A 14,215-nucleotide genomic window follows, 5' to 3' on the forward strand; every position below is an offset into this window, starting at 1 on the left:
TATAACGACCAAGCAGATTCGTCGCGTCGTGCCGACCACACGACACCTCGTAATTTGCAGGCCTGTGGGCTGAGAAGCGGGGCTCTTGCGCCATGAGGTTTGGTTTGCTATGTAGGTACAGCATGTATGTAACTTCTAATGTAATTGGACTGTATGTCCTGCTCGTAAATAAAATCTCCTGCTTGAAAGTATCGTAGGTTAATTTTCTGTCACTCTTATTTTATTTTTTTAAATCAGGTCTCGGACGTACTTCTGCTAGCTTATTGTGGAGCCGCAGTCTGCTACTGAAGAAATCTCAGCGATCTTTTGTACTGTGAAAGCAAACAACAGACGGCTGCATCTGCTGCTTAAGTGCGGGAGTATAGGTGAGCGCGAGCATCTGGTAGGTTCTTTCCGGAAACCTGTTCGCCCTTCACCTGCCTTTCGTTCATGGAGAAAATATTATGAACATGGGATGTTGCTTTTGGATACCGGTCTTCAACAATAACTAATCAATAAAAAATTGTATCTTGAATGATTGGTCAGCTAACCAAGACAGTCTCAGTTGTTTTAAAATTCACTCTAATAATGGAATGTTGTACGCTATCTCAACATTTCGGTTGTTCATGGAATTTCAGATAATTTTCCAAAGACGAATGTTTTAGAAATCCTTACATTTCATGCGAAGGCATCTCGTATAATGGACTGATTTGGCAGATTTTTACAATATTTCGCTTTTTCACCTAGAATTGACATGATTTGACTAGTTATTCAAATGCAGTGTGCAATTTACTGGTATTTATTATTATTATTATTACGATAATTTTCTTCATTAGGATATTATTATTTCTTGTCGGAGGTTATTACTTTGAATGTGGAAAACTAACGAAGCGATTCGATTAATATTTTTATTGTATATCCAGACTTAGTGGTTCAGACAGTAGAAGTGCTTCTGAGCAAGGTGGCAGGTTCGATCGTGACTCAGTCCAGTGCCATTTAAATGTACTCAAATACGTCAGCTTCGTGTCGGTAGATTTATCGGGACGTAAAGCAGTCCTCGCGGTACAAAATTCTGGCACCTCGGCGTCTCCGCAAAACGATAAATGTAGTTAGTGGGACGTAAAACCATTATTATTATTATTATTATTATTATTATTATTATTATTATTATTATTATTATTATTATTATTATTATTATTATTATTTGTTTTACGTCGCACCAACACAGATAGGTCTTATGGCGACGATGGGTGAGAAAAGGTCTAGGAGTGGGAAGGAAGCGGCCGTCGCCTTGATTAAGGTACAGTCCCAGCATTTGCCTGGTGTGAAAATGGAAAACCATCTTCAGGGCTGCCGACAGTGGGGTTCGAACCTACTATCTCCCGAATACTTGATACTGGCCGCACTTAAGCGACTGCAGCTATCGAGCTCGGTATTATTATTATTATTATTATTATTATTATTATTATTATTATTGTTACCGAGTTTTTGTGGTAGTTATGCGTGAAAGAAGGTGCGGGGTGGTGAACGGGTCTCAAGCTACTAAAGTAAAATTAATTTAAAATTTAACAAGGTTATATTTTCTTTTTTAAAACAAAGAAATAACAAGCATGGCAGGTACAAAGTAACAAGTCCAAAGGGTAGTTACAATATTTACAGGATTTGGGCTTCGCGCCCTGACTTCACAATGCTAGGGCAATCAGCCCAATTTTACCCCAAACACAAGTTTCAACAGAGGGGCAGAAAACCCCATTCATGCCTAGGAGCCCTTGCTCCAAATTACACTGAAAAGCCTCCACGAGGCGTACAACACTCAATTTTCAAAAGAGCCACTTGCTCTCAAATTTAAGCCTCTCCCAGGCCACACCAAACTCCACCTTCAAGTTGTCCTCAACGGACCTAAACACAGGGGTAAAATACCCAATCTACTGAGGTCTATTAAATGAAAAGAAGGTTAATTAAATGACCTCTAAAATAACAATTTGAGAGGAGGCGAACTTGCACTCCTAATACACTTTGATTAAGACCTACTTGGCACTAGGCCGTTAATACAAGGGCTAATCCCATACTAAAGAGGTGACTTAAGAAGAGAACAATTTGTTTTACGTTAACGAAGAATAGGTTGAGAAAAATAAGTTCACCTCAAAACAATATGAGTGGGAGCTCGAGAGGGTTAGCACTCTCTATCCCAGTATGTAGCTTTAAAAGAGAATATATGAAAAGAGTAGTTACATTTAGGAAAAGGTTACATGGTGGAACGCTTAGAACCCGCCCCGAGAGTTAAACTGCTGAGCTAGCCAAGAAAGAAGTTATTAATTGGCCATTACCTTGTTGTTGACCGCTGCCGAGGAAAGAGGCGCTTCCCGCCTCCTGCTATGTACTTTATACACTGAAAGATGGAACAGAAGTGGCCCGGAGACCCTAAAATCAGCAGTTTATATACTCTCGCGGAAGGTTCTAGGCGTTAGGGGAATGAGAACACCCTCCCACGAGGATTTTATTGGTTCATCAATAAACCCCCTACACAATACTAAGAAGAAACACATAATTGGTGGAAAATTAATTTAAGAAATTCGGGATAGGCTAGATTAAAAACAAGGGGAAAGAAGGGGTTAATATTGCCAACTTAACCAATGACTTAAAAAAATTTAGCAAAGAACAAACATTTGAAATAACAATTTCTCCAACAAAATAGTTCTTTGACTTCGCACTAGGGTGCACTATTGTTGATCTTCAGTAGTGTCCTCTAGAAGAGAAAGTTCACACTTATTACTTCAAGCGAAACAAAAACACATCAAAAATGACAGTTCAAAAACTCAAAATTTTCCACGTGGTGACATCTTCTGAGAAAGTAGAGAATTAATAGCGTAGATAAAGTTCAGACTTCCTCCAGCAGAGGAGTTTCAACTGGCGCAAATTTTAAATTAGCGGCGTGGAGGTGTACCGCCCGGTACAATTATTATTATTATTATTATTATTATTATTATTATTATTATTATTATTATTCTTATTATTATTATTATTATTATTATTATTATTATTATTATTGTTGTTCGGAACGACCGGACCTTTTGCAAGCACGGATGTACATCTTGACTGCATTATATTGCGCGCAGCTGTGAGCTTGCATTCGGGAGATAGTGGGTTCGAAGACCACTGTCGGAAGCCCTGAAAATTGTTTCCTGTGGTTTCTAATTTTCATACGAGGCACGCAATGGGGCTGTATCTTAGTTAAGACTACGGCCACTTCCTTCCCACTTCTGGCCCTTGCCTATCCCATCGTCGCCATAAGATCTCTCTGTCGGTGCGACGTAAAGCAACTTGTAAAAACTTATAATCATTATAAAATATCAAAGCCATTTCTTATTAACAGTTCTGAGGTAGTTATTTTTTTAAATTATCATTATTATTATTATTATTATTATTATTATTATTATTATTATTATTATTATTATTATTATTAATTATATACAGTCGTATCAGCACACACTTTTTTAAAACATAACCGGTTTTCGGACACTAAGGTCCATCATCAGTGTTAAAATTTAATTTAATTCCACATGAGTGTGTCGTCAAAATTGGTTAAAATGAGTTTAAAATGTAGCCCTGTTGACATCAACTGTAAAATAAGAAAAAGAGAAAACAAGTGTAAAAGTATGAAAATAATACATATAAACTTGCATGTTGTTGTAAAAGGTATGGACATACAATAGTAAGGGCTGGCTTTTCCTTGTGCTCAGGCTGTTGGTCGAGTACTGACAAACGTTCAGAACTTGTAGAATACACCTTCAGTTCGTACGTCAAACGGCTTTGGAGGAATTATATATTTATATTCCCGTATCTAACCTCATTTGAACCCCGAAGAACAAAAACAGTTTCAAACCCTCTCTTAACATCTTAAAAATGTGAAATTTCGGCTTCGTGCATCGAACAGTTTGGGAGAAATCACTCTTTGTGTTCTGAGCCAATCCCCATTTAAACCCCTTAGGGGTGGAATACTTTAAAAAATATTCCTTAATGGCATGTACAACGTAAAATAGCGACTATCATGTGAAATTTCAACTTTGCACGTCGAACAGTTTCGGATGAATTAACATTTTTATTTTCGAAGCTAACCACTATTTCAACCCCTTAGGAGTAAAATGTGCCTTTGCTGGCGGGACCTAGTGTTTACAGTGCACTATGTCTTCTGGTATGGGCTAGAGCAATTTTGTTACTTTCATTGATCTGTCTCAGCTTTACCCTCTGCTTTGACAAAACGAAAGTGACTGAGGTATGAGTGATGCTGGTAATGGTATTCCTTCTGCAGCCTGTCCCTGCTATGAATGGTGTGAAAATTTTGCTCATAGGGTCAGTTGGTGCATGCATTTCAGTGGACTTGGCAGACTGATATGTAATGGCTTCTGGCTCGGTGAGGAAAGCAACGGGAAACTACCTCACTCCTCATTTCCCTAGTACGCCTCTTCAGTGATGCCTAGGCCATCTGTGACAGCTGATGGTGGAGCTGCTGAGGATCCAACCAGCCTTCGGGCTGAGGACTAACCATACAGGGGTAACGTCAATGACGCTCATTTGCATTTCCTCAGAAATCTTCCAGCAGAAATGACTTATCTAAACTACACGGCTTCCCAGCCGAAGCCTTACATTGGTCTGGCAGACAAATACCGAAATGAACTTCTAGATCAGGGCCTCTCAAACGCCCAAAATCTCACGCGTGCTAATTGAGGCGCAGAGTTTCTGTGCACAGTGCATCGGTCCCACTCGGCTCGGCTCGGACCAACGCTTCGTCTCTGGGCTACTCGGCTAAGCTCGGCTCAACTCGGCTCGGATTTGGAGCGCTACAGAGCAAGTGAGGAAGAGGGAGACAGGCAGAGCGAGCGAGACAGGCGTGGGGAAAGAGTGAGAGACAGCGCTATTGCTCCAAATCGAGAAGTGGGGGTCTGCACTCTGGTCAACCAAGAGAAGTCGTCTTTTGCACCTGGTGCATGCACCCTGAGAGGGCCTGTTCTAGATGATGCCTGGACAAAGCATACCTTGAGAGACAAGGGAGTCGTTCTGTACTCAGATGTGCCTCAAACTAATTAATGGATGCGCAGTAGAAAGGGGTTTTCATGCTCCGAATAGACTAATGCGCTGAAAATGTCATGCAGCATTACAGCATGTTGCAGCACAATCCGCTACCGTATTCCAGATTGCGGCGAGAATGAAATTCTTGGACACGTGCTGGTGAATGCAAGACATCACATCCCTGATATCGTTAGGATGGGAAACCCACGAAGTACGCTGTGAGTCTCCTAACGGATCTTGTAGAATAGCTGATATAATCGCAGTAAATCGGAGCACCGGAAAGGTTGTTCTGTTCTGTTAGATCAAACAATTCGCTTTGAAACGGATCAACGTCAGGCACCTGAAGTCAACCAGGAGATGAAGTCCATCTACGAACCCTGTCTACCGTACCTATCTGATCACTACCGTGTTCCATTGAAAAACTGGTGTGTTATAGGACTACTGTTTGGAAGTAAGGATGCTGTGCCACTTTTGACTTGGAAACATATGAAAAGCCACGGATTGCCTTTAACTCGTCTGAATGGCATCGCCTTAAACAATACCATCCACAATTATATTCAACAATGCAAGTAACTGTAATATTGTTTCAGGACCCCTGTGGTCACTTACTATTTGTAAGCTGATATCTCTCTTGGAGAATAAATAAAAATACCATTGCTTATTTCAACATCTATGGCATAAAAGGGTAACCATGATGTAAGATTTGAATTGCGAATGTCAAGCTGTTTCGGAGGAATGAATATTTTTGTTTTCTGAATCCATTCGGGGTGGAATATTTAAAAACATTTCTTAAATAATTTCTAGGACTGGAATGGGCAATCATCACATGAAATTTCAAGTTTATTTGTCAAACGGCTTTGGAGGAATGTGAATATTTTTGTTTTCTGGCTTTAACCCTTCTGGAACACCTTGAGGGGTGGAATGTTTTCAAACCTTATCTTACTTAACATCTAGGTCATAAAATAACAATCGTTATATGAAATTCCAACTTGATACGGCATACGGTATCGGAGGAATTATATCTTGTTTTTCAGGCTTTACCCCCGATTCATCCCCCTACAACTGGAGTTTTTGTTGTTCAAATCCTTCCTTAGGGGCACCTAACGCATCAGAATAACCATCGTGTGAAATTTGAACTTCATATTGTAAGAGATTTCGGAATCTGTGAGTTTTCAATTTTATGTAATAGATATAATAGATTATTTTATATTTCAAGTTCATACACCTACGCCAGTGAAATACACGACTGTTGACTGTAATAACCCAAACACCCCTAAAATGAAGTATCAACCGCCTGGCTTTCAGGAAATATGCAATACGCAAGCAAGCTTATAGTTTCACGTGACTGTTTACGTAAAACATCCCTTTTGTAATGGCCGTGATTCAAACCGCGGCCTTTTTGATGAGAAGCTAGTGACATTATCAACCCTAGGATCCACTGGGATTATAATCTCTGTCATCTGGGTCTAAAGCTAGCAGCTAAGCTACTGGGCTATTCATACTTCTCACCCAAACTAAAACATCTTTCAACTTACGTCAGATATTTTGGGATCGGTGGAGTCACCTTGCCTGCCGGAATCGAACCTGCTAACTTAGACACAGTCAGCGCTCTTCCGTCTCAGGCCGTTCGCGGGATGCTATTAGCCCATATTACAATTACAGCACGCCTATTGACAATACTAACCACATCCCATAAAATTACAGTGAACTCTTATGTATGAATGGAATATTTTCATGTTTTCCTGTCTTGACCTTCATCATTCCAAACGTGTTACGCTTCGTCTGGAAAATTACGACTCACTCTGTCACTGGCGTTGTTCTTCAGTAAGGGTCTTGGGACTTAGTATCTGTACTAATGTATATATTTGTTATTAACTGAGTCTCCGATTGTGAAGCAGGTGGCTGTGGTATGTATCATCCCAGGCGTCGCTCAGAGCTGGATTGGAGAAAACTACTTCAAGGGCGGCCAAGAGTATGATTTTAACCCACTTCCCTCCTCAGTTTTATTAACTGAAGATTCATGACAGAGCCAGGAATCAGATCGGTCCAACAAGTGGACGTATTGGACGTAATAGCCGACTGACATTGTCGATGGCTTCTTACTAAGACAGCCACGGTTCAAATCCCAGCCAATGCATGAGAGATTTTCGAAGTGAAAAGTTACTTTCATGTGGTTCGGGTTCCACGTCATACTGCAGGTCCTTAGACTAGGATCGCAATATCAACAATAATGAAAAATGCAAGCTAGCTTGCTTGCTTGTTTGTAAAATTCTTTTTACCTTGTTTTTTATCTGCTATTCTGTATATTTACAATACTTCATTGATTACTCTTTGTTCCGTTCTCAGTCCTCCCAGAGTAACTTCATTCTACTTGCCTCAATTTGTCTGGCATTTGAAGTTATCAAATGAAATATTGTAGTTGCAGCATTAGTATGCTACCCCACTGATGTCTATGTGCCCTTAATAAACACTTGGAAGCCATCCTGAGTATTTAAAAAACAGGCGGGAATCTATTTAATTTTATAGTATCGTCAGTGCGTAGATCCAATTGAGTTCAATGATTCTGCTTGAAAGATTATTTTTGTATTTGGAATAGCTGTTGAAGCAGTCATTGGCGGATTAGTCCCTGTACAATTGCACCAGTAATGCTATCAAACGGAGATGAGTGGCAGTAGAAGGACAAATCTCTCAATTGGTAAGTCAGCATAATTTTATGTATTGTTGACAAGTCAGCAGTGGTGGGAAAAGTACATACAAAAATGAACTGAGCTGAATCACAGTTATCTGAGAAATATTTTCTTCAGTTACGGTACAATTACTTTTTCAACAAGTTTAATTTCATTTCATTATCCGTTTAACTTCCAGAGTTGGTTTTCCTCTCATACTCGGCGAGGGGTCCCACCTCTACCGCTCGAAGTCTTCAGCGCCACACACTATACTGCTAATAATAAGAGTTGGTGTCTGACATTTCTTAGAGGGAGGTCCGTTTACTGCCTGCCGAGGCGGGATAAAGGGAGTGGCTGTGTGGTTGCCATGGAAACGAGGGTGGGGCGACTGCGGTTGCCATGGAGATAAAACATCAGGGCAGCTCGTCTTGCTGGGAGTTGCCAAATCTGTCACTGTCAATGATAAGAACCTGATTGTTTGTATAAGAGTGATCGCAAATGGGACGACACCGCCTGGCCAGGTAGTCTACAAAAGATCACAGCGGTCAGAATGAAGGAGGGAACAAGTGAGCCGGAAGCGAGGGGTAAGAGCATGCAGAAAGGAATGCTGGATTGTGGCAACATCGTGAAATGGCACGTGCAGTGCTCCTCCCTCCAACCTTACCTGTCAGACGCCAACTTTAGTTAAGTCTAATATAGAGACGGCAAGAAAAATATCAACATCCACTTCCACATCGTCTTGCTAATCAAAATAGAGCCAGTATATGAAATCAATTGTAATGTAGAAGAATATATTTTAGTCTTGGGTTTCGGCATGTATACCGTTTTTTCGACCAATTCATTGATGGCACGTGTAGAGTATGTTTTCCGATAGCCGCAGAAAATTGTTTAGGTTGCCCAGCATGAACACAGAGTTTGTATTTGGTTGTCTGTAATGGTGGTATATGGTGACTTTTTGCAGTGTTCCTCTTGGATTATAGGTGAAGGTTTCGCGAGATATGTGGCATTCTTCATGCATATAACGTGTTATACGTCATGACAAATATTTCCCCCCGTTTGTCGTTGATGCACGTAGCCTACACTCAGTATGCGAGTGAAACTATAAAACATCAACGACGGTAAAATCAGTGGCGAAGCGTGAACTAAGTAAGGGGGTAGCCAGAGATTTCTTTTATTTAAATTCTTTTAATCATATTATTATATGGAATTTTGTTTTCGACGCATACATCTGTATTCAGTATTATATTAATGACTCTGAAAATAAGACAAACCCTATAACAACCTATAACCCTACGTGCACTTGCTTCATTTTTAAATATAGACGAAATAGGCCGCGGGAGTTGTCAGATAACAACATACTTTTAGAATAAAAATAGCAATATATTTCAATGTTACCAGTATATAGATTTAATAAGAGAAATAAGAAAATAGTTTTTCGTACAAGTCACCTTAAACAGTATTCTTGTAAATTAGTTTAATCCGCCTGTCCTTTATTTCGGCAAATATATCTATTACTCTCGTCTTGAAGTCAGGCGTCTTGCTAAGATTCCACAGAAATTTCTTCTCTATAGCTAGAGTTCCCAAGTTAGACAGTCTCTGGTTAGTCATCCCATTCCTTAAATAGATACGTTTTAATTCGTCTGAAAGCACTCATAGCGTGTTCACTAGAAACTGACTTTAACGGAATATACAGCATCAAGTTAAGCAATTTTTTCCATATGCGTTCTCTGGAGTACCTTATTAAGACTGGAAGACGATAGTTGTTGGAGTTATAATACCGCAACTAATATTGGCGGGCAAGAAAATGCACGTACTTGAAGGGTTTTGATGCTGTCATTAATTTATTAGGTGTAAGTTTACTATACTTTGTATTTAAATATTATTAATTTATTTTTAGATGTGTCTTATAATAAAGTAAATTCAAATTAATAACATTAAAAGCATGTCTAAGATGGTAGCCAATAAGAGCACCTTTATAAGAGAGATCCAAATACTAGCCAATGGGAGCAAGAAGAGACGCTGGTAAGTCTGTCTACTGGGCGGAGACATCTCGCTATAGGAAAGTCCTAGTTCCACAATCAGCACCTACAGATAGCGTTAGTGTTGCTCTATCTGAAAGCTTTGAAAATCAAAGGGAAAATACACATAATGGACAGTGTCTACTTTCGCCCACGTGCTTCGTGTTACTGACGCGAATCTTAGCATTGCCGAAGTGAGACGAAAATAAGTAAAGCGGGGAATACAATAATGTCACGAATCTGGAAATAATTAATGTTCTAAAATGTAATTGATTTAACTAGACAATATTTCTTTCACAAAATTTTAAGGGTACACGCTGTCTATCCTGTCTCCCCTGACGCTTCGCCCCTGGGTAAAATACCAGTTACATTTTGATGATTAGTTTAGATTAGGCTTTTTAAGTAAAAAACAAATAGTTGGTCCTAGTGTATTTTTGTGAAAACCATGACTGTACTATCACCGGATGAAACTGTAAGTACATTGTTTAAAATCTGCTATAGATTAAGTTATGATGGTGTCGTCTGCCGTGAATATCAATTTGGAAGTATGTGCGAGCGTGTGGTTGAAAATATTCTTGAAATATATTTCTCAGGTGGACATTTCCACGAAAAATGCAGCCTTATAAAATAGTAATGTTGACTTTAGAGAGTGTAGTGGGGCTACGATTGTTTATATTTAAAAAAAACTTTGCAGCTGGGGTAATGCATACGTTCACCGCACGCCACTGGAAAAACTGATAGAACTCTCTAGGTGTCTTGTCAATAGGAGAGCACAGAACACCTAGCCTATACCGGGTTACAAAATGTACAGTGAAGCGACCATTTCACTTACATAAAATACAATTATGTACTAAACAGCAAGGTTATTATTTCTACCGGAAGCAAGACCACTGATCTACGGATCAGCTATACTACTTCTGTTGTATTTCAACTCGTGACACCTTGTGATTATGTGGCGTAGTTGATCTGCAGTGTACTCGTTTCTAGACAATCAGAGCTGACCTGTCAATCTCGGCTGAGGCTGTAGAGCAGCTGCATCTCCTGCTGGGTATTCTACTCCTGACAAAGAGCTGCGGCATGCAGCTGCCACTTGGTTCTCCCCAAGGGACTCGCACAGGTAGCCCGGCGCCTTTGCCCTCCAAAGAAGAGCAGAACATCTGGCCGGCCGAAGATGGGACGACACAGTGTGGTGGTTGGCTAGTCCAGAGGCCACGTGCTCAGCGGAAGTCGCGTGTGACGTTTCCTCCCAACCACTCAGCAGTCTGTCTGTAGCCGTTGGCTCTCATAGCTGCGTGTTGTTTCTTCCTATTGCACTTGTTGTGCTGCTTCTGCGATGACTCAACGCCTTCCAGGTATGCTGTGTCTACTGAATCAAGGTCTGGAAGCTTCAGAGTGCCGGTGCGTTCGTTGGCTACTGAAACATATTTATCGCTCGTGTTTTCAGTGTTTATTGATCTAGTGTTAGGGCCCAATTCGAGACAGAAAGGTATGCAATTTACTTGAGATTGCTCGAACGTCAGATGTAGGGAACTGTGAAAGTAATCAAGAGTGTTTTGTGTGATCCAGTAGTTTCTTAAATTGAAAAGTGTTTCTCTGTTAAGTGATAATTTTTGGATATTTTAAGAACATAATGTGCCAGAAATTCTTGTGACCGAACTATCAAAACAGATTTGTATATTATGTATTTTCCTCTCGAAATTAATTACAGCCATTTTAATCACCTGAAGTCGTTGGCTGTCGAGTGTAATTGATACACAGAAGAATGTGGAATACACTGTATGATAAAATCGCTTTTAAAACAGGTGTTCAAAATATAGAGTGTGTTGATGATCAATTCATGTTTTACTTCGACTAACAATTTGCCAGATTTAAAAAAAATGAATTGCTAGTGTGATAACATGTGAATCGTATGTTTATTTTAAATCGTTGTTTATAAGTTGTTAATGAACCTGAACTGAACCCACGAACTCATATCTCGTGCAGCAACAGCTGCTCATCCGCTTGATATGATTTTATTTATTTTAAAAGTACAAGCTATGAAGATGTCGAGGAAACGGAAAAGTTGTGATGACTGTGAAAGTGAACACCTGAATGATACACAGCTGAAACGTGACCCTGCTTCTGTGCGGTAAGCGTTATTTCTCACAATATTTAAAATTGCCATTGAGAACATGCTGCGATTTTTATCAACGTTTAATTTAGGAGAAGCATTTTAAATAATATATTCTCCTGTCACTCAAATCGTAGTATATACAATTATTTTTATCCACATCGCATAAGTGCGTTTGTGTGGAAGTACCTAAGTTGTGGTCTAGAAAACCTATTGTAACTCTTTTACATAGGATATTAGCCAATTCTGTTGTTTCGTTCCCATCTGAAAATTGTTAGGACAGAATCTACAGCTTATACGAGTTATTTATGAGGTCACACGTTTTAAATTTAGGCCGGAGTTTCAGGATAGAGTAGAATCTTCAGCTTATCCTAGTTATTTCTGGCGTCACCTATTTTGACTTCCAGCTGTGGATTTTGGGCTGGATACCCCTCCTCACACCTCGTGACATTTAGGTAATATTCTCATCCCATAGTACTGTAGCTAGGATTCGAACCTAGTCGTCGGGATGGAAAAACTAGCACCTAATCCACAGTTTCCTTCTACGCGAAACACGGACATATCAAATAATAATAGTTTGAGGAAACCCATTTGACCTGGGTTCAAAGTCTGGCGATTCGTGTGGGATTTTCTTTAGGTTCAGCGTATGGAATCAGAAAGGGCATCATTAGCCATCATCCCTTGGCCATGTTCCCATTGGGAACTTTGGGAAGGTGACGTAAATGGGGGAAGCTTATATTGTGTTCCCTTTTATTATATTGTTCTGCCACACTGACGTTACCCCTCTGCCACACTGACGTAACCCCTAGAGGTATTGTCCCACGTATCTCCCTTGCAAGGTGACGATTACACACGCGAGTGACTTGGCAAAATGTAGATATATGAAAGTGAGCTTTGTAAATTGAATGTAAAAGTTAATATTGTTCTTATATCCCCAAACATCATGGGCTACCGGGTGAATTGGCCGTGCGGTTAGGGGTGCGCAGCTGTGAGCTTGCATCTGGGAGATAATGGGTTCGAACCCCACTGTTAGCAGCCCTGAAGATAATTTTCGGTGGTTTCCCATTTTCACACCAGGCAAATTCTGGGGCTGTATCTTAATTAAGGCCACGGCCGCTTCCTTCCCACTCCTAGGCCTTTCGTCCCATCGTCGGCATAAGACATATCTGTGTCGGTGCGACGTAAAGCAAATTGTAAAATAATAATAATAATCATGGGCTATCGTTCAGCGCTACAAGTTGTTGCCCGGTACGCCATGCCTATAATACTACGTTCGATCCCTGGCTCTGTCGCCTACATCCAGAATAGCTTGAGGGTCTCTTATGGGGTTCACTCAGTTTTGTTACAATCAGTTTGATCCGTAAAAGTGGCGGCCCCTGTCTGATGAACTGGGATCCATCGCGCTCACAACGCGCCACACACTCCTCGCCCAAGGACATAATATTTGGGATCCACTAAACCTGTAGGTCCAAGAGACGTAATTACTTTATTGCCTTCTTATAAAGCTTTCTAAATCTGACATAATATACTTTTCTGATGTAGCCTAGAGGAACCTGCTTAACACAAAATGGTACTTGGTAAATTTAATATCTGTAGACACTAAGTTTATTTAATACTCCACTGAAAGCGAAACTTGTATTAAATAGTACAATAACTAAAATATAACCAAGAGAGAGATGACGATATTGTGCATAGATGGAGTTCCTTGTTCTTTTAACTTGACCCACCAAATCCGGTTGAGAAACCATAGTGCCTCCTGTTTTAACTCGCTCTGTTGAGCTGATAAAGGAAGCTTTGTGCGTTATTGTGTTAACCATTCGTGACTTAATACCACAGTTTCGTTATATCAGTTATTCATACGTGGTGTACGTGATTCTTGAAGCTGTGGCTGAACCAGCCCGAAGTTTTGTTAGAGGAAACGTGTTCGACTGGCAAAATGTTATATATTGTGATAAAATATTGTATCATTAGTGATCCGTTTGTCATTACTCGACTGGAGTGAATTGCCTTCGTAGAAAGAATATCACTGGCTGGATTCCAGTCCGAGTGGAAGGCAAATCGAAAATATGCGTAAGAGTACGTACGTTATAGTATTCTGCTGGATTCTGAGAAACGCAACGCTCGAAAATATTCTGACTACTCCAAACCGTGGCTGTACTCAGTTTGAGTCTTAGCTTGCCAAGATGACCGCTGGCCAGTCCGATGGCATGCAGATTTTGGAGAGCGACGTGGTCAGCGTAATTTCATGAGCAGCCCAGTTTTTTGCATGGTCCACTGCCTCTCATATTAACAGCTCTGCAGTTGGTCTCACGAAGGGTGAAACCCGTTTCAGTCCTCGGTCCTAAGTAAGAGTCCCTGGAGTGGCCGGAAATCGA

The 14,215-nt window shown here is 40.3% G+C and overlaps 1 protein-coding gene across 3 annotated transcripts in view; it reads left to right on the forward strand.

The window, feature by feature from the left end:
- RhoGEF3 (Rho guanine nucleotide exchange factor 3) overlaps positions 1-14,215 on the forward strand; it is a 536,802-nt gene that overhangs the window by 203,700 nt on the left and 318,887 nt on the right. The window contains exon 1 of one of the 3 annotated variants that reach the window (XM_067152079.2): positions 10,834-11,128. The exons of 1 other annotated variant lie outside the window; for it this stretch is intronic. In XM_067152079.2, the coding sequence (XP_067008180.1) occupies positions 11,064-11,128 (65 nt within the window). In that variant the 5' untranslated portion in view covers positions 10,834-11,063. Of the gene's footprint in view, positions 1-10,833; positions 11,859-14,215 lie in introns of those variants that run through there. One more of the 3 variants, XM_067152077.2, reaches the window with a different exon arrangement.

This window comes from Anabrus simplex, chromosome 1 (genome assembly GCF_040414725.1).
Source record: "Anabrus simplex isolate iqAnaSimp1 chromosome 1, ASM4041472v1, whole genome shotgun sequence".
Taxonomy (NCBI): Eukaryota; Metazoa; Arthropoda; class Insecta; order Orthoptera; family Tettigoniidae; genus Anabrus; species Anabrus simplex.